The sequence below is a fragment of the Athene noctua genome, chromosome 25 (genome assembly GCF_965140245.1).
Source record: "Athene noctua chromosome 25, bAthNoc1.hap1.1, whole genome shotgun sequence".
Taxonomy (NCBI): domain Eukaryota; kingdom Metazoa; phylum Chordata; class Aves; order Strigiformes; family Strigidae; genus Athene; species Athene noctua.
Window position 1 is genome coordinate 1,190,773 of NC_134061.1, and position 25,259 is coordinate 1,216,031.

At 73.5% G+C, this 25,259-nt stretch overlaps 2 protein-coding genes across 4 annotated transcripts; one reads left to right on the top strand and one right to left on the bottom strand.

Moving 5' to 3' along the window:
• Nucleotides 1-1,154: 1,154 nt before the first annotated feature.
• On the top strand, nt 1,155-3,257 carry GJD3 (gap junction protein delta 3). The gene is made up of 2 exons (XM_074926496.1): nt 1,155-1,451; nt 1,779-3,257. The coding sequence occupies exon 2, from the start codon at nt 1,786-1,788 to the stop codon at nt 2,509-2,511; it is 726 nt and encodes a 241-aa protein (XP_074782597.1). The 5' UTR covers nt 1,155-1,451; nt 1,779-1,785; the 3' UTR covers nt 2,512-3,257.
• Nucleotides 3,258-3,759: 502 nt separating this feature from the next.
• On the bottom strand, nt 3,760-24,211 carry RARA (retinoic acid receptor alpha). Of its 3 annotated transcripts, none has more exons than XM_074926493.1 (9): nt 24,057-24,211; nt 16,630-16,915; nt 6,798-6,946; nt 6,537-6,678; nt 5,444-5,604; nt 5,171-5,347; nt 4,866-5,070; nt 4,493-4,651; nt 3,762-4,122 (listed from the first exon to the last, which is right to left on the bottom strand). In XM_074926493.1, the coding sequence occupies exons 2-9, from the start codon at nt 16,805-16,807 to the stop codon at nt 3,911-3,913; spliced, it is 1,383 nt and encodes a 460-aa protein (XP_074782594.1). In that variant the 5' UTR covers nt 16,808-16,915; nt 24,057-24,211; the 3' UTR covers nt 3,762-3,910. The 3 variants fall into 3 exon arrangements, with proteins under 3 accessions (XP_074782596.1, XP_074782594.1, XP_074782595.1); XM_074926494.1 differs by lacking the exon at nt 24,057-24,211 and adding an exon at nt 23,093-23,190; XM_074926495.1 differs by lacking the exons at nt 16,630-16,915; nt 24,057-24,211 and adding an exon at nt 11,114-11,476 and having other exon boundaries at nt 3,760-4,122.
• Nucleotides 24,212-25,259: the final 1,048 nt, after the last annotated feature.

Genomic DNA, 25,259 nt, shown 5'->3' on the forward strand with positions numbered 1-25,259 from the left:
GGTGCTGCTCGGACGTTCCTCACCCTCAGCGGGGCTTTGCAAAGCCCCAGCCTGGACCCGCGCCCTCAGCCCAGCTTTCCCAATTCCTGTCAAGGCCCCAGCGCCTGCCCCCGCCCCCAGCCCCAACTTCTGCTTTTGCAGCCGCAGGTGAGCAAGGCTTGAAGTTTCAACCAGCCTGGAGAGATTTTTTTTTTCTCCCAGTGCTGGGTTTGTGCTAAGCTGGGCCTAAGTCGCGGCCCTGGGGGGCTGCCTGGCTGCGGCAGAAATGTGAGTTCAGGGTGTGGAGTCCCCGCGGCACAAGGGATTGGGGTCCCTAACGAAGCCCCCGGGGGGGACCTCCCCTGTCCCGCGTCCCAGCCTGGTGCCCCCCGCAGCCGGGGAGCCACAGGAATGACGGGCCCCCCCCTCCCTGTCCCCTGGTGCTATCGGTGCCACCGAGGTGCTTTGCTGGAACCCGGTCAAGTGTGGGAAGCGTCGTCAGATTTTCCACTGCCGGGCTCTGGAGAGCGTCTCCAGCGCGGCCCCGCCGCAGGGCCCCGCTATTTACGGCTGCGAGGGCGCCCGCGGAGCCCCCGGTCACGACTCGCACGGCGAAGGGCAAGGCCACGCGGCTGCCTTGGACCCCCCCGGCCTCCCCCCGACGCCTCTCCAGAGGCGGCACCGCGGGGTTTGCTCCGTCACAAAATGTCCCCGAGGGGGCCTTGGGGAGCCGAGGGCCGTGGGGCGCCGGGCGCTGACCCAGCGAGGGCATCGCACGTCCCCCGAGGAGCGAGGAGGGCCTGTAGTGGCCAAGACTCTGCTCTTGTCACCACGAAGTGACTCTGAGGCCCCAGCAAAGGCCACGGGCCGTGCCCTGGACGAGCCGCTGAGGGTTTCCCGTTGGGAAGCGGCTGCCTGGCAGCGCGGCCACTCGCCGGCCACCACCCGCCGGGGCAGCCCAGGACGGTCAGCGGGAGCCCCCACGGCCCCGGCACGGGGCAGGGAGGGCCGGTGCCAGCCCTGAGCGTCCCCCGGGCGCAGCACCCCGGTCCTGCAGGCAGGATCTGTCCCGACAGTCAAATGTGGCCGATGGGCCGCGGCCAGGGAGGTGACGCCAGTGCTGGGGTGGCCTTTTGGGGGCTGAGCGCTGTGACTTGGCACCCTGAGGAGTGTGGGGAGGCCGAGGCTTGGGGGCATTTCTGCATGGGGGGGTCAGAGCCCCCAGCACCAACCTGCATCTGGGGCAGCTGCTGGCCCCAGGGCTGTGTTTGCCCTTGAGCCCCCCCTGGCAGAGCTGAGCCCTCCCCTCCCCTCCGGGCGCCCCCGCGGCTGCTCTGTCTCTTTAAAAGGGCTCCAGGCGTGGCTGCGGGACGGTCATCCCATCCCCGCCGGACAAGGGACCCGACAGTCCCGCACAGCCCAGGACAGCCGGCGCCGGCCGCGCTGGCACACCCTGACCGCGGCCTCCGCAGGTACCGGGGACACCCCACCGGGCTGGGCTGGGGGGGCTCCAGGGGTCTGCGGGGGGCACAAGGGCTGGGGAACCCTCCTGTCCTGCCCCAGCTGGCGCCCTTGGAGCCGTCTCTGGGGGAGCGAGTCCCAGGGCAGAGCTGACGCCTGGGGACACTCGTGACAGGGGTGAGCTGGGCTGGCACCGCACGGGCACCCTCCTGGCAGCGGGGCGGGAGCGGTGGTTCGGGATGGGTGCGGAGGGCGACGAGCCGCGGGGGCCGCGCTGCCCGCTGGGTCCATCCCGGCGGGCGCGGCGTGTCCCCCCAGCGCTGACCCCGCTCCCGCAGCGCGGCCATGGGCGAGTGGGGCTTCCTGAGCTCGCTGCTGGACGCGGTGCAGGAGCACTCGCCCATGGTGGGGCGGTTCTGGCTCGTGGTGATGCTCCTCTTCCGCATCCTGGTCCTGGCCACCGTGGGCAGCGACGTCTTCGAGGACGAGCAGGAGGAGTTCGTCTGCAACACGCAGCAGCCGGGCTGCAAACCCGTGTGCTACGACGCCGCCTTCCCCATCTCCCACTACCGCTTCCTCGTCTTCCACGTCGTCGTGCTCTCGGCTCCCGCCGCCCTCTTCGTCATCTTCGCCGTGCACCAGGCGGCCAAGCCGGGGCGCGGGGGGGGCCCCGGCCAGCGCGGCCGCCGCCTCCAGCCCTTCTACGTGGGCAGCGTGGTGGCACGGATCGCGGCCGAGCTGGGCTTCCTGCTGGGGCAGGCGCTGCTCTATGGCTTCAGGGTGCAGCCGCTCTTCGTCTGCCGGCGGCGGCCCTGCCCGCACCGCGTCGACTGCTTCGTCTCCCGCCCCACCGAGAAAACCGTCTTCATCCACTTCTACTTCGTGGTGGGGCTGGTCTCGGCGCTGCTCAGCCTGGCCGAGCTCGCCCACCTCCTGCGCAAGGCGCCCCCCCCTTCCCGGCCCGGCTGCTGCCCCCGGCCGCAGGAGCGGGGACCGGCCCCGGGGCAGCCGGCGGCGGAGCCGTGTCACCCCCCTGCCTCCTCGCCGCCGCGGGGGGACCTGACCGTGTAGGCTGCCATTGCTGGCACGAGCTGTGGCCGTTCTCAGCCTGGTTGGTGACGAGAGGGCGGCCGTGGGTTCCCCCCCCCCCAGACCTCGCCGTGCCGGGGAAGCAGCTTGGGCCGAGCCGTGTCCCGGTGCCCCCGGTTCCTGTTGTGGGCAGCGGATGGGCCTCACCCGGCAGCTGCTGGAAAAAAAATATGGACAAAAGGAAAACAAACGGGGCCCATCCCTGCGCAGCGGCAGGGACGCCCCTGACCCCCTCCCGCTGCCCCCCCAGGGCCAGGGCTGCCCCCACCCCCTGCGCTGGGGCTGCCACGAGCTCATCGGGGCTCTGCGGGCCGGGGCTGGCCCCTGGTGTGGGGACAAGGGCAGAGCTTTAGGGGTGCGGGGCCCCAAAGGGTGCTCCCCAGCTCAGCCTTTGGGACAGCCAGACCCGGGGGGGGGGGTGTCCAGGGGTGCCCCCCGCTGCAGAAAGACACCCCCACACACACCCCAAGGACTCAGGGTGCTGCAGCCCTGATTGTGCCACCCCCCACCCCCCCGGGCACCTCCCTCCCCTCTGGGTGCCCCCACAGCAAGAACAAGCCGGGCACTAGAATAAATAAACTTTATTCTGGAGCCAGCCCCCCCCCGCCCATCCCCGTCCCACCCCCCTCCCCATGCCGGCAGGGCCGGGCCCCGCTCCCCGCAAGGCCGGGGCTGGCACCGCCGCGCGCCCCCACGGCCCCCACCCCGCCTGGGGGGGGGCCGGGGCAGGGCCCGCCCGGCGCCCCCCGACTCTAAAACCACTAAAATCTCAACAACAACAAAAAAAAAAAATTTAATAATAATAAATCGTGTGCCCACCCACCCCCAACCCACCCCCCCCTCACCACCCCCCAGCAGCGCCCACCGTGCCCCCTCCACCTGCACAGGCCTAAAAACCCCTCCAAACTTTTACAAAGGTTTTAAAACGTATTTATAGATATTTATAGATATTTATATATATATACTTTGCTTTCTTTTCTCTTTTAAATGACTCTGCTTCCTCAGCGGGCGGGGTCTGGCCGGGTCCCCCCCCGCCGGACGGCCAGGGCAGGGGGGGGGGTGGCTCGGTGGTCGCGATCCCGTCTGTGCTGGTGCTGGTGGGGCCGGGGCGTCCCCGGGGACGCGGCCGAGGGAGCCCCCGCGCCCCTGAAATGTGACTCAACCAACGCGCTTCGCCCGGGGCTTGTGGGAGGTGGGGGGGGGCCGGGGGCTCCCCGCAGGGTCCGCTCTGGCGGAGGCGTCCGGCGTGGAGGCTGGGGGGGGGTGGGGGGGGGCTGCCGAAGAGTCCGCCCCAGGGTGGGGGGCTGCAGCCAGGCCCGAGGCGCAGGGTGTCCCCCCCCGGCACGTGCCGGGCTCTGTCCTGGTGCGCGCCGGGCGCGGGTCATGGCGAGTGCGTGGCCGGGCTGCTGCGGTTGGAGCTGGGCGAAAGGCTGGGGCTGCAGCTGCCCGGGGGGGGCCCCAGGCTGCCCGCACGGGGGCCACCAGGTTGCCCCCCCAGCGTGTCCATGCCCTCCGAGTTCTCCAGCATCTCCTGGATGAGGGGCGGCATCGACCCCGGGATCTCCATCTTCAGCGTGATCACCCGCTCGGCGCCTGCGGGGAGGGTGGGGGGTCAGTGGGGCAGGGCACTGCTGGCACCCCCAGACCGGCACCCCCAGACCGGCACCCCCAAACCGGCACCCCCAAACCGGCACCCCCAAACCGGCACCCCCAGCTCTGCTCCTCCCTGGGTGCCGAGGACAAGGGACACGGCCCCGTGCCAGTGTCCCTGTGGGAGGCGGCGCTGCGGGTACCCCCCTCCCTCGTCCCCCGCGGGGGGTGCGGTGCCCCGGGGAAGGGTGAGGGGCCTGGGCCCCCCACCCCGCACCCCCCGGGGTGACACCGAGCCCAAGGGACGCTCCCCCGGGACGTTCCCCCAGACACGGAGCGGCAGGAGGGCGGCCGCCCCCTCCCCGGTGCTCACCCTTGGCGCTGATGCTGCGGAGATCCGTGATCTTCATCAGCATCTTGGGGAACATGTGGGGCTTGTTGGGCCTCCTCTTCCTCACGTAGATCTTTAGCGCCTCCAGCAGCGGCTCCTGCAGCTTGTCCACTTTGTCAGGCTGCTCCAGGTCCTGGCGGTCTGGGCAGGGGGGAGCAGTGGTTACTGGGGGGGGCAGCACACATCCCGTCGCTCCCCCCGTGAGGGGGGATGGCCCAGCTCCCTGTCCCGGGCCCCGCGGGGGTCACCGGGGGGGGCCGTGCCACGGCCAAGGGCCCCAATTCAGGGTCTTCGAGACCAGCCGGGGCACGGGGCAGGGTGCCCCCACCCCTGCACCCCGCCCTGGGGCACCCACCTCCGCAGATGAGGCAAATGGCGCTGAGCAGCCCCGTCTCGGCGTCGTCCATCTCCAGCGGCAGCAGCTGGTTGGCGAAGGCGAAAACCAGGTCGGTGAGGGGCCCGAAGCCGGCGTTGTGCATCTGCGTGCGGTTCAGCGTCAGCCCGTCCGAGAAGGTCATGGTGTCCTGCTCCGGCGTGTAGCGCGTGCAGATCCGCAGGATCTGGGGGGGCGGCGAGGCCGGGACGGGGAAGGTGGGGGGGGGGCGCTCAGCCTGGTGCCCTCTCCCCGGTCCCCGTCCCCATCCCCGTCCCCGCGCTCACCAGGATGTCGAGGCAGGCGGCTTTGAGGAGGGTGATCTGGTCGGCGATGGTGAGCGTGGTGAAGCCGGGGAGCTGCTTGGCAAACTCCACCGTCTTGATGATGCACTTGGTGGACAACTCGCTGAACTTGTCCCACAGGTCGATGTCCAGGGACACCCGCTGCTCCGAGCTGTTGTTCTGCGGCGGGAAACGAGGAGAGGCGGGGGGTGAGAAGCCAGGGAGGGGGGTGCTGCTGCCCTCCCCAGCGCCCCCCCGGACCCCCCCGACACTCACCGTAGTGTATTTGCCGAGCTGGCAGAGGGCGGGGAAGGTCTCCTGGTGAGCTTTGCGCACCTTCTCGATGAGCTCCTCCACCTCGGGCGTGATGATGTAGCTCTCCGAGCACTCCGGCTTGGGCACGTCCTTCTTCTTCTTGTTCCGGTCGTTACGGACGGCTGCGGGGAGGGCAGGGTCAGCGTCACCCAGCCCTGCGCCCCCCCCAGCCCCTGCCCGGGCTGGAGTCGGGGGGGGGATTGGTCCCACCGCGCTCTGTCCCCTCCCCAGGGCAGCAGGACCCGGGATCAGCTGCGGTGACAAACGAGCCGCCAGCGCCGCAGTTTTCCTTGAAATAACCCCCCCGAGTCATCAGGAGGTAATCAGGGGTGACACCGCACCCGGAGGGGGGGGACAGGGCACCCCCGGCCATGGGGACAGCGCTCAGCTCTGCTCCACGAAGAGAAAAACCGCCAGGGAGAGAAAATGGCAGCTGAGCCGCCGCGCTCACCACGGGGCGTGCGGGGGGAACGTGCCCTCGAGGCGGGGGCACAGAGCCCTCTGTGGGCCCGGGGTGGGGGCCTGGACCCCCCCCCTTTTGGTGCAGGATGAGCTGCAGCCCTTGGGATGCTGAACACCCCCGGCAGTGCCTGAGTTGTCCCCGTCCCCCCCCCCCCCAGCATCCACCAGCCCCTCCCGGGGATCAGGGGCCCCATGGAGGGGGGAGGCAGCTGCACCCCAGCAGCCATCGCCCCCCCGTCCCCCACCCCCAGTGATGCTGCACATGGAGGGGGGGAGCCCAGCCGGGCACCATGACAACTGGCACGCAGGCGCCAGGCGGCCTCGTCAGCGTCATTTATCTCTGACATCATCAATCACGCGTTGCCTGGGCAACGGCCGGGCTGTGCCACAAACCCGGGGGGACACCCCCGCCCCCCCAAACTACACCACCCCCCCCAAGGGCCTTGCTGGGCACATGGTGGGGGCTGCCGGGATGGGTGACGGCACCTGGACCCCCAGCTGCACCCGGGCGGGGTGTCCCCAGCCCTGGCCCCATCCCCGTCCCTGTCCCCGACCCCGTCCCTGTCCCCAGCCCGGCCCCGGCCGCACTCACACTCCTTGGACATCCCGACTTCGAAGCACTTCTGGAGGCGGCAGTACTGGCACCGGTTGCGCGTCACCTTGTTGATGATGCAGTTCTTGTCCCGGTGACACGTGTACACCATGTTCTTCTGGATGCTGCGGCGGAAGAAGCCCTGGGGACGCCGCAAGCCCCCGTCAGCGCCCGGGCGCGGGGACCCCGGGGAGGGTGGCCACGGGGAAAGGTGGCCACGGGGACACAGAGGTGGCCACGGTGGCCCGGCAGGTCTCTCACCTTGCAGCCCTCGCAGGCGCTCACCCCGTAGTGGTACCCCGAGGACTTGTCCTGGCAGACGAAACAGGGCTTGTAGATGCGGGGCAGGGGTGGGGGCGAGGGGGGGCTGGGCACGATCTCCTCCGAGCTGGTGCTCTGCGTCTCGACGGCTGCGGGGAAGGGGACAGCGCTCAGGGCATGGAGAAATCCCCCTCCAGGCAGGGCTGGCCCCCCCCGCACACAACCCTGCACCCCCTGACAGCGCCAGGGTCGGCCCCAGGTCTGGTGGCCCTGCCGGCCCCCCCGGCCCCCCCCCTGCGCTGCCCACCCCAGCCCTGCCCGGGTCGCGCGGGGCCGGCGGGGAGAGGACGCGAGCTGGGAAGATGCAACTTGACATTTCCAGGCCACAGAGACGATGTGGAATTCAGGCAGACAGACAGAAAAAAAAAAAAAAAAAAAATTGAAAAAATAAAAGAGAACAGAAAAATAACCGGGATGATCCCAGGAGCCCCCCGCGCGGGCGGCACCAACGGCGGCTGCGGGGCCAGCGCTCGCACGCGCAGGCACACACACACACACACGCGTGTGCACGGCCTGGGGGGCACCCGCTGCCCCCACCGCCCCAGAGGTGATGGCACGGCCCCCCCGGGAGAGGACGGGGGCACCCAGCCTGCACCCCGAGGGCAGCGCTGGCCTCACCCCCACGACGAGCAGCCACGGCCCCACCCGCCCGGGGGACGCAGCCGGTGCCCCCTGCACCCCGAAACCTTGGGGGACGTGCCTGCCCCCCCGTCTTGCCCCCCAAAACCCCATGGGAAGTGCCTGCCCCCCCTCCTGCCCTCACTGATGTGTCTGACACCCCCCCCTCCTGCACCCCAAAATCCCACGGCACATGCCAGCTCCCTCTCACCCCCCCAGGAGCCCCCGGGAGGTGCCCGAGCGCCCCCAGGACAAGCCCCGGGGCGGCTCCAGCCACAGGGTGTGTGGGGGGGTGCAGTTCAGCTGGGGTGCGGCCCCCGGCGCGGGGGGCAGCCAGGCAGGGGTTAAGCGCTCCCCAGCTCCTCCGGGATGTTTGCGAATGTTTTGCTGCAGCCGAGCCAAGCGAACCAGTCAAACAGGATATTAAAGGCCCGGCCCGCCCCCCCCCCCGGCCCCTGCGCCCCAAAAAAGGCCCCTGAAATGGGCCCTGGGGAAGGGGGGAGAGGCCCTGGCCAGGGGCACCCACCCTGGAGCTGAGCTGAGCTGAGGAGGGGGTCCCGCTGCGGGTGGGGGGGTCTGGGGGGATGATGGATGAGGGGTGGGGGGGTCCCCAGCTGGGCCACCAGCCACTCGCCGAAGGTGGTGGGTGCGGATGGGGCCTGGGAGGGGGGGACAACGGGGACGAAGCCACCCACGGCGCTTGGGCAACGGGGACGGGTGTGAGGGGGGGCCGGAGGAGCGGGGGGGGGGGGGCATGGAGCGGGGGGGGGCGCGGAGGCGAGCGAGCCGGGCAGCGCCGCATAAATCCCGGCTGGCACTCGCGGGAGCGGAGCCGTCGAGGTGAGGGAGCGAACCCGTCTGTAATTTATCGCCTCTCCGACGGGATTTAAGAACTTCCCCGCGGGGAGCCGCGCCCCCAGGCCCGGCCCTGCCAAGGGTCCCATGTGCTGCGTGCGGAGGGGGAAGGGGACCCGGCCCCCCCGCGCCGGCGCCCGTCCCCGGGCAGACACCGCGCGGGAATCCCGGCACCGCAGCCAGGGGACCCCCCCCTGCCACCCGCGGGGGGGGCACGGACGGGGCCACGGGTACAGCCCCCAGGCTGGGCAGCTCCCCGCGAGCCCCTCATGGTGGCACCAGGCCGGGGGGGGGCCTCACCCCGCCGCGGGGCAGGGGGAGGGCGCGAAGCGGCACCCGGGCAGGATGGTGCAAACCTGCCCTGCGCCACCCCCCCGGCATCCAGGCTGCCTCCCCTCCTCCAGCCCCATGTCCCCCCCCCTGGAGCAGGAGGGGGGGCGCGGGCTCCTGCCCCCCCCGGCCGCAGGAAGCGCAGCCCAGCTGCAGACCAGATGCCGCGGCCCCGCCAGCAGCCCCGGGTGAAGGCGCCGCCCCCGCCGCCGCCCCGCCCGCACCGGGGACCCCGGGGCACCCCGACACCCGGCACCCCCCCCCCGGCCTGGGAAAGCACCCACGGGGCCAGGGCGCTGGGGTGAGGGGGGACACCCGGGAGTCCAGGCTGTCACCACCCCCCGGGGGGGGCTGGTGGAGTGGGGGGACGAGGAGCAAAGCCCGGCCGGGGGCTGCAGCAGGGCCCCCCCGGCACCCCCCCCCAGGTACCCACCACGAGGAGGAGGGGAAGGGGCGTCCCGGGAGCCCCAAACCATGGGGTGACCCCACCATGGGGTGCCCGGTCCTGCCCACGTGTCGCCGGGCACCGCCAGCCCCCCCCCCGCCCCCCCCCCGGCCTGGTCCCCACGGGGCTTCCTGCCCAGCAGACCCCGGGGTCTGCCCCCCCCCCCCCCAACTCACCCCCTGGCAGGCACGGGGGGACGGAGCACGGCGACGGCGGAGCCACCCTGTGCCCAGTGGGGGGGTGCCTGTGCGCACCCCAACCCCACCCCCCCCCTCCCCGACACCCCCCCAAACCCCCCTGCAGCGCGCAGCCCCGCTCTGGCCCACGATGCCCCGGTGGGCTCCCGCAAGCCCCTCGGCCACCCTCGGGAACCGCTTCGTGCCTCAGTTTCCCCAACCGCCTCATGGCCGCGTGCCCAGGCCCCCCCCCGCACCCCGAAAAGCGGCTCTTCCCCCTGCGCCAGCGTCCGGCCGGGCACAGCCCAGCCCCAGGTGTCTCTGGGGAAACTGAGGCACGGCACGGCCGCCCCCGAGCCGTGCTGTGGGCTGCCCCCCCCCCGGGCCGGGGACACACGGCACCGCGGCGTGACGTAGGGAACGGGGCACCCGGCCAGGGAGTCCCGGCAGCACCCGCCGCCCGCAGGGTCACGGTCACGGTGACCAGAGGCCGGAGGTGCCCTGGCCCTGCCTGGGGACCCCCCCCCGGAGCTGCCCGCCTGGCTGCAGCCCGTGGGGAGGGGGCTCTGGCCAGAGGACCCCTCTCCCGCAGGACGCGGGGGGGGGACAATGGCCCCCAGCTGCCCCACTCGGGACAGCACGGCCCCGGTGGGGTCGGGGGGGGACCCTGGGACACGCAGCTCCTGCCAGGCCCTGCCTGCACCCTGCCTGCGCGGGGGCCGCAAAGGCAGCCCCCCCCCTGCTCCGGGGCTCCAAAACCTGCCCCCCCCAGCCCGCAGCGGCGGGGGGAGCCCCGTGGCAGCCCCGCACCGTCCCCAGCTGCAGACAAAGGCCCCTGGCGCCGCGCTCGGTGCCAGCGGAAAGGTCGAGCAGCCCCAAGACAATGGGGGGAGCGAGACCGGGGGGGCCACGGCCGGACACACACAGACCCCCCCACACACACACACACACCCCCCCCTCACGCCCCCGCGGCCACGGGCACCGCACCGGGCATCGCCACGCAGGGCGAAGCGGCGGCAGGGAGCGGGGCTCGCCAGCCCCCGGGGATGAGGTGCGCCCCCCCCACCCCGCCTCGCTGCGCCCCACGGGGGGGCCCCGCGGCCCTTATCGGGGGGGTGAAAGTCCTGCAGCGCCGGGCAGGACTTTCCCTGGGCCGTTATCGTCGCCCGCGGCCCCTGGGCACGGGGCCAGGCCGGCCGGTTGCCCACTGCAAGGCGACGGGGGGGACGGGACGGGGGGGCATGGAATCCCCTCCAGCCCACCCTGACCCCCTCGTCTGGGGGGTGGCAGCCCCCAGGCCGGCCGGTGGCTCGGGGTGCGCTGCCCCCCCCCACCTCGGCGCAGAGCACGGGGCCTGCCCGTCCCCAAGGACGGCGGGAGGACCCGCGGGGGACCCCGGGCTGTGACCCCCCCCCCAGGGACACAAGGCAGGGTCCCGCCCGCTGGTCTGCCCGGACCCCCCCACCAGGCCCCCCCGGCGCAGGGGGACGCGGCCGTTTACCGGGGGGGGGGAGTGAATTGGATTTTCCCGGAGCCCTTATCAGGAGGGAGCGAAATTCCCGGCGGAGCTGGCGCTGCCGCGGCCCCCCCCGCGGAAAGGGGGGTGCGAGGGGCCCCCGCCGAGCCCCGACACCCCCAACGCCCCCAATCTCTCGCCGAAACAGAACGGGGGGTGTTATGGAGGGGCGGGGGATGGGGACGGGGGGGGGGGTAAGCCCGGCACCCCCCGGCAGCAGCACCCAGCACCCATCCCCCAGCTCAGGCGCCCCCCCAACCCCCCCAATCTCTCCGCACCCCTCCCCGCAGCCCCCCCCCGGGGCGCAGGTACCTACAGCGGCCGGAGCTGCTCCAGGGCGGGGGGCGGCGGGGGGCCCCGCGGGGCGCGGGGGGGCCGCGCTCCGGCAGCAAACAGCCCCGGCCCGGCCCGTAGAAATCCATCCGGAGGAAGGGGCCGGGGGGCAGCCCCGCCACCGCCGCGCCCTCGTACATGGCCCGGGGCCGCGGGGGGGGCGGCTCCCCGCCCCCCCCACACCCCCACCCCCCCGTCAAACCCCGCTCCGGCGGGGGGGGGCGGCCCCGGGTGGTCAGTAGCCCCCCCCGCGGCAACCGGGCCCCCGGGGCGCCCCGCGCCGCGCTCCCATGGCCCCGCCGCGGCTCAGCCCGGGGAGCGGGGCCCCGCCGGTCCGCTCCGCGCCCGGGAGGCGGGAGGAGGAGGAGGAGGAGGAGGAGGAGGAGGAGGAGAGGGAGGAGGACAGGGAGGGGGAGGGGAGGAAGGCGCAGCTCCGCAGCCCCGGTCCCTCCCGACACCCGCCGCCTCCCCACAGCCTTAACCCGCTCCGCGCCGCGGGGCCGCCCCCGGCCCCCCCCATCCCCTCCCCGGCCACGGCCACGCGGGAGCGGGCTGAGGGGGGGTCTCAGGGTGATATGGGGGGGGGGGGGCTCATTTGCCTAATGGGATGCGGGTGAACTGCGGGTGAACCCGGCGGGGAAGGGCTCACCTCGGCCTGACCCCCGGCCGCCCCCCCCCCGGGTGCGGGTGTCACCGTACTGGAGGTGTGTGTGTGTGTGTGCGCACACGCGTGTGTGTGTGTTCACACGCGTGCCCGCTGCATGTGCCTGTTTGCATCCCCACTGCAGAGGGGCCCACGTGTGACCCCCCCCACGCTGTTGCACAGGGAGGGGGTTGTGCACACGTGTGTGTGAGGGGGGCAGCCCGTGTGCACATTCCTTCTGCACGCACGGACACGTGTGTGACACCGTGTCCCCACACAGCGTGGCTGTGGTGGCCACAGGCCGAGGGATGGTGGCCACGGGCCGGGCTGGCAGGATGGGCCACCACGGTGCCCCCTCCTTGCCACACCAGTAACACCCCCCCCCCAGTGCCACACGGCCTCTGCCATGCCACGGGGGTCCCCTGCGCCCCAGCCCCCCCCGGGGTGCCCTCAGAGAGCCCCCCCAGGCCCCACCTGGGTGCTGCCGGGGGCAGGAGGAGCACACGCGTGTGCACGGCTGGACACGGTGTGGAGGCGGGGGGGGGCCAGAATGTGGGCGCTGCCGCACACGCCAGCCCTGCACGGCCACACGCAGCAAGCAGGGAGCGTGCGTGAGCAGCTGTGGGTGTGCACGCGTGTGTGCAGACACGGCAGCACCCGCGCACGCCGAGGGCACCCTCACGCTCCGCACACCCACACGCCACCCCCCCCGCAGCCGCCCCGCTTTCACATCCAACCTGCACACACCCCCCCCCCCCAAAATCGAGGCGGGGGAGAAAAAAGGGAGAAAAACAGAAAAAAAGACACAGAAAAAGGCCGGGAGGCGTGTGCGCGTGTCTGCGTGTGCGTGCGTCCGCGTGTGCGTGCGTCCGCGTGTGCGTGTGTGTGCGTGTGCGCGCAGAGCGGATCAGCAGCGCCTGTTTAAATAATAATAGAAAGTCAAAGGCTTTGCTTAGCCAGCAGGTTTCTGAACAAAAGCCCAGCGCTCCTCCAACTTCCTGCAGCGAACATGACAAATGTCTGCTCTGACTCATTTACCAGCGCTGGAAAGAATGTGGCTGCGACGGAGGGGACGGAGGGGACGGAGGGGACGGAGGGGACGGAGGGGACGGAGGGGACGGAGGGGACGGAGGGGACGGAGGGGACGGAGGGGACGGCGGCACCGCACGCCCGCGGCCCGGCTGGGCCCTACACGCAGGCCGGTGGCCTCCCCGCCAGGCAGCGCTTCCCGTCCCACGCCGGCGGCAACAGGAAGAAACAGAGATTAAAAAAAAAATTTTTTTTTTAAATTAAAAAAAAAAAAAAATATACAACAAACCCCGAAGCCTTAGTGCGGAAGCCAAGAGGAACCGGGCGAGGGGAGCGCCCCGTACGCAGCCCCGCGGCGCGAGGGGGGACGGGGGCGCCCCGCTATGTGCCCTGTGCCACCACAGTGACACCAGCAGCACCCCCAGGCCCCCCCCCCGCCGTGCTCCCGGTGTTGGGGGGGGGCAGCCGATGCTCTGAGAAACACAAGAGCCCCCCACGAGCGCGATGGGGACCACGAAGCGCACGGGGGGGACCCCGCTGAGGGCGGAGTGGGGGGGTCCCAGCCCCAGCACACGACAGGACGCGGGGGCCCCCCCCCAGCCCAGCGCGGGGTCCGGGGGGGGGGGGGGTGCCCGGCCTCAGCCCCTTCCCCCCATCCCCACGCCGGCACCTCGGGGCCCCCCGCAGCCCCCTCCCGCCCGCCCACTTCAAAAGGCCCCATTTATCCCCTTCAGCCGCTTTTGAGCGCCGCGAATTCCCGGCCGGCGCAGGCGGCTCCCCCCGGCCCCCCCGTGACAGTGATAGAAAACCTCCGCCGCCATGGGCTTTCCCAGGCGCGGGGGCCCCGCGCCCGCCCGCCCTCATCAATCTTCCTCGGGCGGAGATGGGGGGGGCCGGGGGGGTCCCCAGCATCGTACCCCGCAGTGGCTCTCTGCAGCCCTTGCCCTGAGCGGGGCCCCCCCAGCTCCGCCGCCCCCCGCCTGCGGCCCCCGGCCTGCAGGGAGCACGTTTTGCTCATTAATTTTTAAAAATTAATTAATTACGGGGCGCTGCGGGGGAGCGGCTGCGGCGCGGAAGAAACCGGAGCCAGCGGGTTGGGTGACGGGCCCGGCCCGGCCGCGGGGGCCCCCCGTGACGGCGGCGGGGCCGGGGGGCCCGGCTGCAGGGGAGGGGGCCGCGGCGGGTCCCGCTTCCCCCAGCCTGGGAACCAGGACACGGGGCGGCGCGGGGGGGCCGCGGCCCAGGGAGCCCCTCGGGGCCGCGGGGGGCCGGCAGGAATCCCTCGGGGCCCCCCCAAAGACCCTCCGTGGGCCAGCGAGGGGAGGGGACCCCCAGGGCCGGCCCGGCCCCACCACAGAGCCCCTGGGAACGGGGACACGGGCACGGGCACACGCACCGACACGGGTGTGCGTGGCCATCACGGGCACACGCACGGTGGGGCTGGGCATAGAGCACACGCACACACGCCCCCCCCCGAGACGCTCAGCCACACGCACACGTACTACACACATGCATTACCCCTGCACACGCTTACTGCATGCATGCACACCCACACATGCTCACTACACACGTGCACACACACCCCGCACGTGCTTATTACATTCATTCACACCATCCCACACACTACACACATGCACGCCCCCACATACGCTTATTACACGCATGCACACCCCCACACATGCTTACTACATGCATACATACCCCCACACACGCTTACTACATGTGCACACGCCCCACACACATGCTTATTACACGTATGCATACCCCACACACTTACTACACACATGCACATCGCCTTGCACATGCTTACGACATGCATGCACGCCCCTACACGCTTGCTACATGCGTGCACACACCCCCACGCGCACACAGAGCCAGCCCCAGGCGCACACGTGTGTGCACAACCCCCTCAGCACGCACACGCAAGTGCAACCCAGCCTGTGCGTGCACACATGTACCCGGCCGTGGCTGTGAGCGTGGAGAGGCCCCCCCGCTGCCCTGGGTGCCCCCCCCATCCCCTGCCCGTCCCGGGGTCCCCCGCCTGGGGTTGGGGGTCCCGCAGCGCTCGGGGGGGCCGTGCCCCGCACCTCCGCTCGCCTCCCCCTTGTCCGGCCCCAGCCGGGGGCACCCGGGGACACCCCCCTCGGGCTGGGGGGGGGGGGCAACAGGCCCCCCCCCCCCCCCCCCCCCGTGGCGAGCGGGGCAGCCCCCAGCACCACGCACAGGATGGGGCCGAGCCCCACGGAGTTGGGGGGGGGTTACGTGCACCCCCGGGGGGGCTCGGCAGGATCAGCCCCAGGGCCGCGCAGCTGCAGCACATCTGGCGCGGGGGGGCGGCAGCGGGGCCGGACACGTGGGGGGGGGGGGGGGGGGCAGTGCGCTGGGCCCCCCCCAGCTGGGACACGGACCCCCACGATTTTCTGTCAAGAGCGAGAGCGGGGACACCGCGCCCGGGCCCACGCCCAATCCCGCAGGGCCTGGACAGGGCACCCCCGGGGGCACCCCCAGGCTGTGCGGGTGCTATGGGGCGGGGGGGGGGGGGGCAGACACGGTGCCCCCCCCGGCGTCCTCCCAGCATCCCAGCGGGGGAGGCCAAGGGGAAACTGAGGCAGGGTGCGGCCGCCCATCAGCCCCAGGGCGCCCTCCGGCCCTGCCCGGGGACAGGGAAGGGGATGGGGAGGGGGGGGGACACACAGACACGGGGGACAGGAGCCCCCCCCGCCTCACCCCAGCCTGTTCCCACAAGGCCGCGCGGCGGGAATGGCCCCAGAGCGGGGGAGGGGCCCCACCCACCGCCACCCAGTCGCTGAACTGGTCCCACTGGGTCCCACCGCCGTCGGGGCGGCTCCGGCGGGGGACAGCGCCCGGGGCCGGCCCTGCCCGGGCCTGCACCGTCCCCCGGAGCCAGGGACGGGCCGAAAAGGGCGGTGAAAGGGGGGGGGGGGGGGAGCCCCACCACGCCCCGACCCACGGGAGCCTCCCCGACGGCGGGTGCCGCGGGGCACCCATGGCGGCACGGCGCGGGAGCGGGCGAGGGCACCCACCCGCCGGCGGGAAAGGGGGGGGGAGCACCCAGCGAACCTCAGGGGGAAACTGAGGCACGGCCCGAGGCCGGGGGGACGCTGTGGGGCCCCGGGCAGGAGCCCCCCTCCCGCGGCTCCCAGCTGCCAGCGCGGTGATTACCGGGGCCGTGATGGACGACCCTGTCAGGGGGAAATGGAACCAGGAGCAGGCGCGGTGATTCCTCCATCGCCTCCCCCACGGGCGGCCCCGCGCCGCCGGCGAACAAAGAGCCGCGGGGACGCAGCGCGGCCCCGGCCCCCCCCATCCCCTCGCCGAGCCCCCCGACTCCCAGCGCGGCCGCGGTGGGTGCCGGGGACGGTGACAGCCAAGGGACCGGGGCCAGCTGCGCCGTTAACAGCCGGGGTATAAACGCGGCCATTAACGAGGGCGGCCACACAGCGGCAATTAACGGGCGCACGCCCCAGCGAGCCGAGCGCCGCTGCCCGCGCCCTGCCTCAGTTTCCCCAGTGGCGGCACTAACGGGGACAAGCGCCCGGCGCTCGTTTCCCACCCAGCAAGGTGCCCCCCCCCCCCCAAAATACATCTCCCCACGGGTGGGCGAGGCAGCGGCTGGGAGGAGGGAGATGCCCCCCCCAAACCTCCCCCCACCGGTGCCACCGTCCCGGGGCACGTTCCAGGCTGATGCCTGGGGACGAGACCCGCGTCCCCCGCTGGGGACAGAGCCTGGCACCGAGGGGTCCCCGCATACACCCCCACCCCAGTGCCGGGAGCCCCCACCCGCCCCGCGGGGCCGCGGTACTCACTGGCGGGCGAGGGGGTGCTGTACCCGCTGACGGGCAGCTGGTGCTGGATGCCGGCCAGGGTGCTGGGCGGTGAGAGCCCCCCCAGCATGTGGGGGAAGAAGAAGGCGTAGGGGGGCACGGGGTAGCCGTTGAGGTGCCCCCCTCCGGGCGTGGGGCAGGAGCTGCTGTTGCTGGCCATGGCGGGGGTCTCCGGCGGGGCTGGGGGGGGCTCTCAGGCGCAGGCGGGGGCCGAGCAGAGCATGGGGCCCGCGGTGACCCGCTGCCCGGCCGCTGTCCTCGCTGGCTCCTGCGGGGGGGGAGCAGAGAGAGAGAGGGGGGGGTTAGCCGAGGGGTTGGGATGCCTGGGCCCCCCACCCCGATGCAGCACCCACCAACTGTGCCTCAGTTTCCCCAAACCTCCCCCCCTCCCGCCCCCAGGGGCCGCATCCCCTCCTGGCCCCAGGAGGGCGCAGCTGGCCGGGCCCGGCGCTCCCGCCAGATTAACGACAATCCCCCAGATTAACGACACCGGCCCCGGCGGGCCCGGCCGGCCCGGCCGCTAATCCCGGCTTAGCGGGCGAGGGGGCAGGGGACGGCGCGGGGACGCTGCGGCCCCTCAGGACACCCCCCTCGGGCCAGGGGCCACGCGACGGCCCCAGACCCGCGCCCCCAGGGCCGGCCTTGGAGCTGGGGCGCACGGAGGGGGCCCGAGGGGCAGCGCCCCCCCCGCCCCAGCCCAAGGGGCTGCGAGGCAGCTGAGGGGGGGGGACGGGTACAGGCACGCTGGGGTCCCCTGAGGACAGCAGCTCCGCTCCAGCCCCGCTCGCTGCCATCACGGCCGCACGCCCCCGCCGGCTCCGCTCCCCCCACGCCCGCACCGAGCGCGAAAGTGCTCAACCGCCCAGCCCCAGGGGCAGGAGGGGGCTCACCCCCACCCCCCCGCACCCCGTCCCTGGGGCCAGCACCCGGGGGGCTCAGCCTGGCCCGCTTGCCACAGGGCCAGCTCCTGCCCGTCGGGGCGCGGCCCCCGCCCCGCGCCATGTGCCGCCAGCTCCCACGCCAGGCGGCGGGGCAGGGACCCCGCGGCCCAGGCCAGGCCGGGGGGCGGCGGTGGGAAGGGGGGCGCGGGGCTTTCACAATCCCGGGCTGGCTGTTTATTTAAGCGCTGGCGCGGGGCCCGGCGGGGGCTGTTTATTTGCCGAGTGCTGGCTCCGGGCCCCGCGGAGGCGGAAAAGGATCCAGAGGAACAAGGCTGGGCCGCCCGGCGAGGCGCTGGGGAGAGGCCGGGCTGGGCACGGCCCTGCCTGCCCTCACGCCCCCCCCCCCAGCACCCAGCTGGGTGCACCCACTGGACGCAGGACCCCCATCCTCAAAGCTCACACCGGCACCCACAGCCCCGGCGCCGCCCCCCGCCCATGGGGAGATCCGCGGTCCGGCTGCCCCCAGGGTGGGCACCCAGCGGTGGCTGGGGGGGGGGGGGGGGGGGGGGGCACGTCCATGTGTGTCGTGTGTGTCCCCCCCACCCCGGCGCAGGGCACCCGCCGGGTGCTGCAGCGTGTGCAGGATTCCCACGGGCACCCTGCCGGACACCGGGTCAGCACCCGCCCGGGCACGGTGGCCACGGCTCAGCACCGGGCAGGGGACGTGGGGGGTCCCTTGTGCGGCCCCGCAGGCACCCTGGCACCCCCAGTGAGGGGGGGGGGGGGGGGTGGGCTGCCACTGGCCCCCCAGCCAGGCCCGTGGCCCCTGAGCTGTGCTGGCCGGGGGGAGCAGGGGAGAGGGAGGCGCGGGAAGAACTGTTTATGTTTGCCGGTGCCAAGAGCTCGCCGGGCACCGCGCCAGCCGCGCCGGGGCCCAATTACTCAACCCCGCTCCTGTCCCGTCCCCCCCTGTCCCCCCCCCCCGCCCGCAAGCTGCCGGCCTGGGACCGAGCGAGGCCAGACCCGGCCACCGCGCACCCCAAACCTGGCAGGCGGCCGCCAGCCCCTTCCCACCGCCCCCACGGAACCAGCAGCGGCCACGAGGGTCCACGGGGCCCGACTGACCCCGCTCCTGGGGGTCCCCGTGGGCAGAAGGAGCTGCAGCCCCGAGGAGCCCCCCCGTGCCAGCACAGACCCCGGCACACGGCTGCGCCCCGACGTCCCAAATGGGGGTCCTGGGCGTCCCGGCCAGGTCCCGCTCCCGGAGCGCCCCAGGCCAGCGGCGCGGGGCCGGGGCCGTGCAGCCCCTCGGCGGGGGCCCACGCTCGCCCTCCCCGGCGCCTTTTCCTCCAGTCCCCGGCAAGAGCTGGACCGGGCCTGGAGCTTCCTGGAATCCGGCGCCTCGTTCCAGCCCCGCGGAAAACACGGCTGTGGGGCCCGGGCCAAATCCCAGCCACGAGGAACCTCCCGCCCAGGCCGGGGATGGCCCCCGGGAGCGGACGGACGCACGGACGCGCAGAGCGGAGCCGTTCCCAGGGCCGGCAGCAGCGTGGCTCGGCGGGCGAGGGCACAAACTGTGGCTGCCCCAGTTGCCTTCCAACCGTGACCCCACGCAGGGCACGGAGCCCACCCCGCACCCCCAGCCAGGCCGGGCAGCGCTGAGACCCTCAGGGACCCCCTTCCCTACAGGGAGCCCCCGGGCCGCATCCTGCTCCCCGGCACCAGCGCTACCCGCAGAGCCACAGGGACTGCGCCGGGGCAGTGGCACCGCGACACCCACCCCCTGCCCTGCCAGGCAGCACCCCCCAGTCCCACCCCACGGGCTCCCTGACCCCCCCACCCTGGCGCAGGCAGCACCAAACCCGGTGCCCACGTCACAGCGCCAAAGGCAGCCGTGCTTCCTGCCGGGGCACACGGCGGTGGCAGTGCCAGCGCCCGGATGTGACACGCCGGTGAGCGGGGCCACCGCCCTGTCCCCCCCCTTTGGCACCGCGGGGGGCAAGCAGGGCCAGGGTGGCTGTGGGGTGCCTGGTGGGGCGGCGGGCAGCGACCAGGCCCTTCCTGTCATGCCTGCGGGCACCGCGCTCCCAACCGCAGCTTCCCCTTGCCACTCTCGATTCCCAGGCGGCCAGGTTTCAGTTCAGCCCCAGCCTCACTGCCACGGCCTCCTGCCACCCCGGACCCTGTCACCCCAGTCCCCTGCCACCCCGGACCCCGTCACCCCAGTCCCCTGCCACCCCATTCTGCTCCCCAAATCTGGCAGCCGAGCTGCTGCCCGCATCCCCCATCCTCACCGCGACAGGTCACGGACACACCCCGGTGCCAGGTCGCCCCGTGGCACGAGGGCGGAGGGAAGGGGTGCCGTGCCCCCCAGCACGGGGGGAGCAGGGTGGCCCCACTCCCCTGGCAGCCTCCCGGGCAGGGCAGGAAGCGCCCACGGAGCCGCTGTGCGGTCGCAGCCTGCGGTTTCCTCGCTGCTGTCAGCGCCCGACCCGGGGCGGCCTCACACGCGATGCCAAGGGCCCGGCTGTCCCCCGTCACCACCGGTACCTCCCCGGTAGCCTCAGCTCCCCCCAAGCCAGCCAGTGGCGTGTAGGGGGTGTGAGGTGCCCCCCTGGCCGGGCTGTCAAGGGAGACCCCCTCCTCCCCGCATCCCCGAAGCATCTCGGCCGTGAGTCACCATCACGTTTCTCACGTCCCCGGGCAGGCGTGAATCATGCCCCAGCCCGGCGGCAGGGCCAGAGCCGGCGGCACACGCTTGGCACAGGCAGCGTGTGCCAGAGCCGGGGCTGCCCACAGCCCCCGCTCGAGGGGATCTGGGGGTGCCGGGGCCAGTGGGGACCCCAGGACCTGCACGCTGCTCCCCGGGGCCAGCGGCACAGCCAGGGGCCCGCTCAGCCCCACCACAGGTCCCTGGGCAGCGCCGGTGCCCCCACACCCTGCGGGCCAGCGGCAACCTCCGCCCGGCCACCACCGCACGGACACGGGGCCAGGGACCGCGCGCTGGCCCGTGGGGACGGCGTCCTTGCCAGCGGCGATGGTGTCTCTGCCGGCTTCCCCGCCCCGCGGGGGCACACGGGCACCCCAGGGGCGCGGCTGCCAGCCCCGCCGGCGTGGGTCCTCGCCCCGGCACCCCCACGTCCCGCTGCCGGCTGGGAGCCACGAACTGAAATTCCACCTGTCGCGGCCGGGCCGGCTCCGGTTACGCCGGGAACGCGCCGCTCCGGTTACACCTCCCGCACCCGCCGCCAGACGCTCCATTCTTCTGCGGGAACAGGTGCCCCGGCCCCCGCCACGGCCCCCGGGACGGGCACGGCTGTGCCACGCCGCCATCGGCGCCAGCACCGCCCCGGCCTGGCCACCCCACGGCTGCCGGCTCGCCAGATCCTGGAAGGCAGCGCGGCTCAGCCCCACAGCACCCTGGGGACTCCCACCCAGAGAAGGGGCACCCCCAAACCCAGCCCGGCCCCCGCCCTGCGGCACAAGCCCTGACCCTCAGGACGAGCCGAGGGAACCGCAGCTCCGGCAGCGCTGGCGCCGAGGTCACGGTGCCGGGGTGCCCCATCCCGGCTCCCCCACGGGAAGCGGCGGGATCGTGCCACGGCGGCCGCTCGCGGCAGCCCCCGGTTGTTTTTAGCCCTGGATGCGGCGCGCAGCCGGCGCCCTGGGAACGGCGTGCCGGGAACAGCGCGGCCCCAGACAGCCCTTTCTGGCTCGGCGACAGCCGGCAGACAAGTGCAGCTGGCTGCGCCGCCGGCCCGCGGCACGGGGCCACTCGGGACACGACGCCCAGGGCCAGCGCGCGTGGACCCAGTGGGCAAGCGGCCGCGCGACACCCCCAGACACCGGGATTCGGCGGCACCGCGCCCCCGGCCTGGGCAGAACCCCAGAGGCTGGAATCCGGCGTACCTGGGCGGGGGGGGGAAAGGGGCACCAAACCACGCCGAGCCGCGGGCACCGTGACCAGGCCGGCTGCGGGAGGGCGCGCAGACGTGGGCCACTGCCATGTCGCCCGTCACAGCCTGGCAGCCGGGGCTCGGCCGGGGCCGGCGGAGGCCAGGACGGGCGCACGCGGCCCCTCGCCAGGCCCTGCCACGAGCCGCCCCCCCGCCCCCCCAGCACTAAGCCGCCTCCAGCCGCAGGGAGATTAACCCATTTTCCGTAATCAGCACATGTGTCACCGCAGATATGATCGCAGCCCCCCCCCCAGCACCCCCCGCGCCTGCCGGCACCGCAGCCCTTCCCCCCCCAAACCCAGCCCCGGTGTTGGCGCTGCCAGGACTGGGGGGGGGGGGGCCTGCAGCATCGGGGTGTCCCCGGTGTGGGGTGCGGGTGGGTGCTGGGGGGCTGCGGGCACCTGCTGCGAGGGTCCCACAGCTCCGCCTGACGACGGCTCCCCCCAAAGCGCTGCAGCTGCACCCCGGAAAGGGTCGGGGGATCCCAGAGCCCGGCCACCCCCTCGGTGGCCTGGCGGGGCGGGTGGCCCTGGGCACGCTCAGCCCGCGGCCGGCGCGGGCGAGTGTGGCACGTTGACACGCCAGAGCCTCCCGGTTATAAATAGAGCCGGAGCGGCGGAGCTGGTGAATCCCGGCGCCGCAGGGCAGGCGGCGGCACACGGGCCCTCCCCGGGCTCGACGGCCGCGACGACGCCGCTCCCCCCGTGCGGGGACCGGGCACCGGGCACACGGACGGGCGCGCGGGGACAACCGGGCGTCCCGGTTGGGACGGGGCACCCACCCGCAGCCCGGGCGGTGCGGGATGGGGCGCGGGGCCCTGCCCTCGTCCCTGCTGTCCCGGTGGCAGCCGTGTCACCGGGGAGGGCCACGAGCTGTGGATGGAGGTGCCAGGCAGCCACCGGCATCTCCCCGGTGCGAGCAGCCGTGGGGCCACCCATGTCCCTGCGCCGCAGCAAGGTCACCCCCAAGGGCAGGGTGCGGGGCCTGCGGGTGACATATGGCCCGGGAGTGGTGGCCGCGGGGCCGCTAAGCCACCGAGCCGTCACCGCTAATCCCGGCACCGGCGGGGCTGCCGCACCCAAGAGCCGCCGGCCGGGATCTGCCCGGCACCCCCAGGCGGGACAGACACCCCCGCGTCCCCCCCAGCTCGTCCCCACCGGGCTGGGGGTGCCCCCTGCCACCCAACGGGGTCAAAGGTCAGAGACACAGATTTGGGGGACGCCCCAGGGGGTTCAGCCGCGGCAACCCCCCACCCCACCCCCGACCTGGGGTGCCGCTGCCCGGCCCCAGGGGGGTCCCCCGCTACGGGTGGGGGAGCACCCAGCGGGGCAGCTCCCCCGCCCCCCATCCCGGTCACCGCCGCCAGGACCCCGCGGGGGCTCCGCCACCCCCGGGGCTCTGCTGCGGGGGTTGTCGGGGGGGGGAGGCAGCGGCCGGCGCCCCCCGCCCGGCCCCCCCCGGCCCCGCCGCCGCGCCAGCGCCCTGTCAGCCGCGGAGAGCGATGGCTTCCTCCGCCCGCCGGCCAGGAAACGGCGCAGACGCCGCTCCCGCCCCCCCCGGCCCCCGGCCCCGGCCCCCGCCGCCCCCCGCGCTCCCGGCCCCGCTCACCCGCCGGGCCCCGCCGTCTGCGCACCGGTGTGCGTGTCCCCCCCCCGCACCCCGAAAAGGGGAAGCGGCCCCGGCAAACACACACACACACACACACCCCCCCGCCTCCGCCGCGGTGGGGGGGGGGGGGAACGTGGCTGCGCGTACCGGCGGCCCGGGCGGGGGGGGGTTGGCGATCCCGGGGGGGCACCCCCAGCACCGCGCTCCGTGGTGACCCGCCCCCCCACACACACACACAGCGGCGGGGGTGCCCCGAGACTTCACTGGGGGGGGGGGGGGGAGGGCGGGGGGGGGCAGCGCTGCCGCTCGGGAGCGCCCCAACCAGCCGGTCCCCGGAGGGGGGACCCCAGCATCGGTAACCGGGGAGGGGGGGCGGCAGCACCGTCAAGTCAGAGGTTGGGGGGCAACTCCACGATCCGGACTCGGGGCGGGGGGGCAACGCTGCCCCTCTCCGGGGCTCACGGCAGCCTCAGGCAGGAGGGGGGCCCTCACCTCGCCCCCCCGCGGGGACCGAGATGGAGCAAAGGGGATCCCCAGGATCCCCCCCCCCACTACACTTACCGGAGGGGGATCCCCAGCACCGCCTCCGCGCACCGGAGAAGGGGGGGGGAGCCCCTACCGCCTTGGGACCCCGAAGACGGGACCCCCCCAGCGGGGACACCCCGACCCACCGCGCGCGGTGGAGGAGGGAGGAGTCCCGGGGGCACATGGGGACAGCACCCACCCCCCCCCCCCCCCCCCGGTGCCAGCACCCCCGTGAAAGCGGCGGCGGCAACCTCCCCCCCTCCCCGACACCGGCACGACGCGCTGGGTCCCGCCGCAACGGATCCCCCCCCCTCCTCCTTCCTCCTCCTCCTCCTCCTCCTCCTCCTCTCCTTCCAACACCGGGGAGGCGGTACCGGAGAACCTCCCCCCCCCCCCTCGGGATGAGAAAAAGGGGGGGGGGTCTCTCCCCCCTCGTTACCTGATCACGGAGACTTCCCACCGAAATCCTTAACACCGGGAAGCTCCCGGGGGTGGCTGCATGGCGGCGGCACGGGGCGACCCGGCCTAAAGGATGAGAGGAAAGGACCGGAGCGGCGTGGGGGGGGGGGGGGGGGGGTTTGGGGGGGGGGTAATGAAGGGGAGAAAGGGGAGGAGGGGGGGGGGGCTGGGGCTTAACGAGCGGCGGCCGCGGCCATTGCGAGTCATGTGCTCGCGGGGAAACTTTACCCGGGGCTGGGCCGGGCGGGGCGGCGGCGGCGGCGGCGGCGGCGGGCGGGCGGGGGGCGAGAGGCGAGGCCACGCCTCCTTCAGGCCGGCCACGCCTCTCGCCACGCCCCTCCAGCCAATGGGGCGCCGCCTCCGGCGGCGCCCCATTGGCTGGAGGGGCGTGGCGAGGGGCGTGGCCGGCGCTGCCTCGTAACTCTTTGAAGTCTCCAGAAGGCGGAAGCGGAGACGGCGGGTGCGCGCGCCGCGCGAAAACCTAGGTGGGGGGGGCTCTTAAAGGGGCCGCGCAACACCCTCTTCTTCCCCCCCCCCCCCCAAGAGTTTCTCCCACTTCACGAGTCGCACACGCCGCAGAGTGTCAACTTTGCTGTGAAAAAGAGAAGAAAAAGGAGAATGGCTGCGGCGTGGGGGGTGCGCTGTGGCCCTGTGTGTGTGTGTGTGTATATGGGGTAAAGAGTTGGGGTGACGCCCCCCCCCCTCCGCCGTGCACACGGTAGTGAAGTGTGTGTGTGTGTCCCCCCCCCACACCAGCCCCGGGGTCTGGCAGAGGGAGGGTGGGGATGGGGAAGGGTTGAGGTGGGTGTTGCTCGCAGGGGAAACTGAGGCAGGGGCTGAGAGAGGACCCTGCGGGGTGGTGGTTGGGGGGGGGGGGGTGTAGAAGCAGCACCCAGAGGTCCTGCACCCACCAGCACAGCGCTGCCCTGGGAAGACACACGTGTGAGGAGTCTGGGCGGCCTCAGCACACACCCCGCGGGGGTCCCGCTGCCCCCCGCGCTGCCCAGGCCCCGCAGCGCCCACACAAGGAGGGCTGGGTGCCCACCGAGCCGCTCCGTTCTGCACTCCCGTGCCTCAGTTTCCCCTCTGTGGGCACAGAGCGAGGTAAGGACACGCCGGGCCGGGCGCAGGCAGCAAGGCCGAGGCACCCACAGCCCAGCGCGGGCGCCAGCCCCCTCCCCAG

Bases quoted from the DNA above. Each gene is read 5' to 3' on its own strand.
- GJD3 (XM_074926496.1), top strand. From the start codon at position 1,786: ATGGGCGAGTGGGGCTTCCTGAGCTCGCTGCTGGACGCGGTGCAGGAG.
- RARA (XM_074926493.1), bottom strand. From the start codon at position 16,807: ATGGCCAGCAACAGCAGCTCCTGCCCCACGCCCGGAGGGGGGCACCTC. The intron at 6,947-16,629 runs GTGAGTACCGCG...CCTTCCCCGCAG, and splicing joins CAGCACCCCCTCGCCCGCCA to CCGTCGAGACGCAGAGCACC. The intron at 4,123-4,492 runs GTGAGCACCGGG...CCCTCCCCGCAG, and splicing joins CCGCAGCATCAGCGCCAAGG to GCGCCGAGCGGGTGATCACG.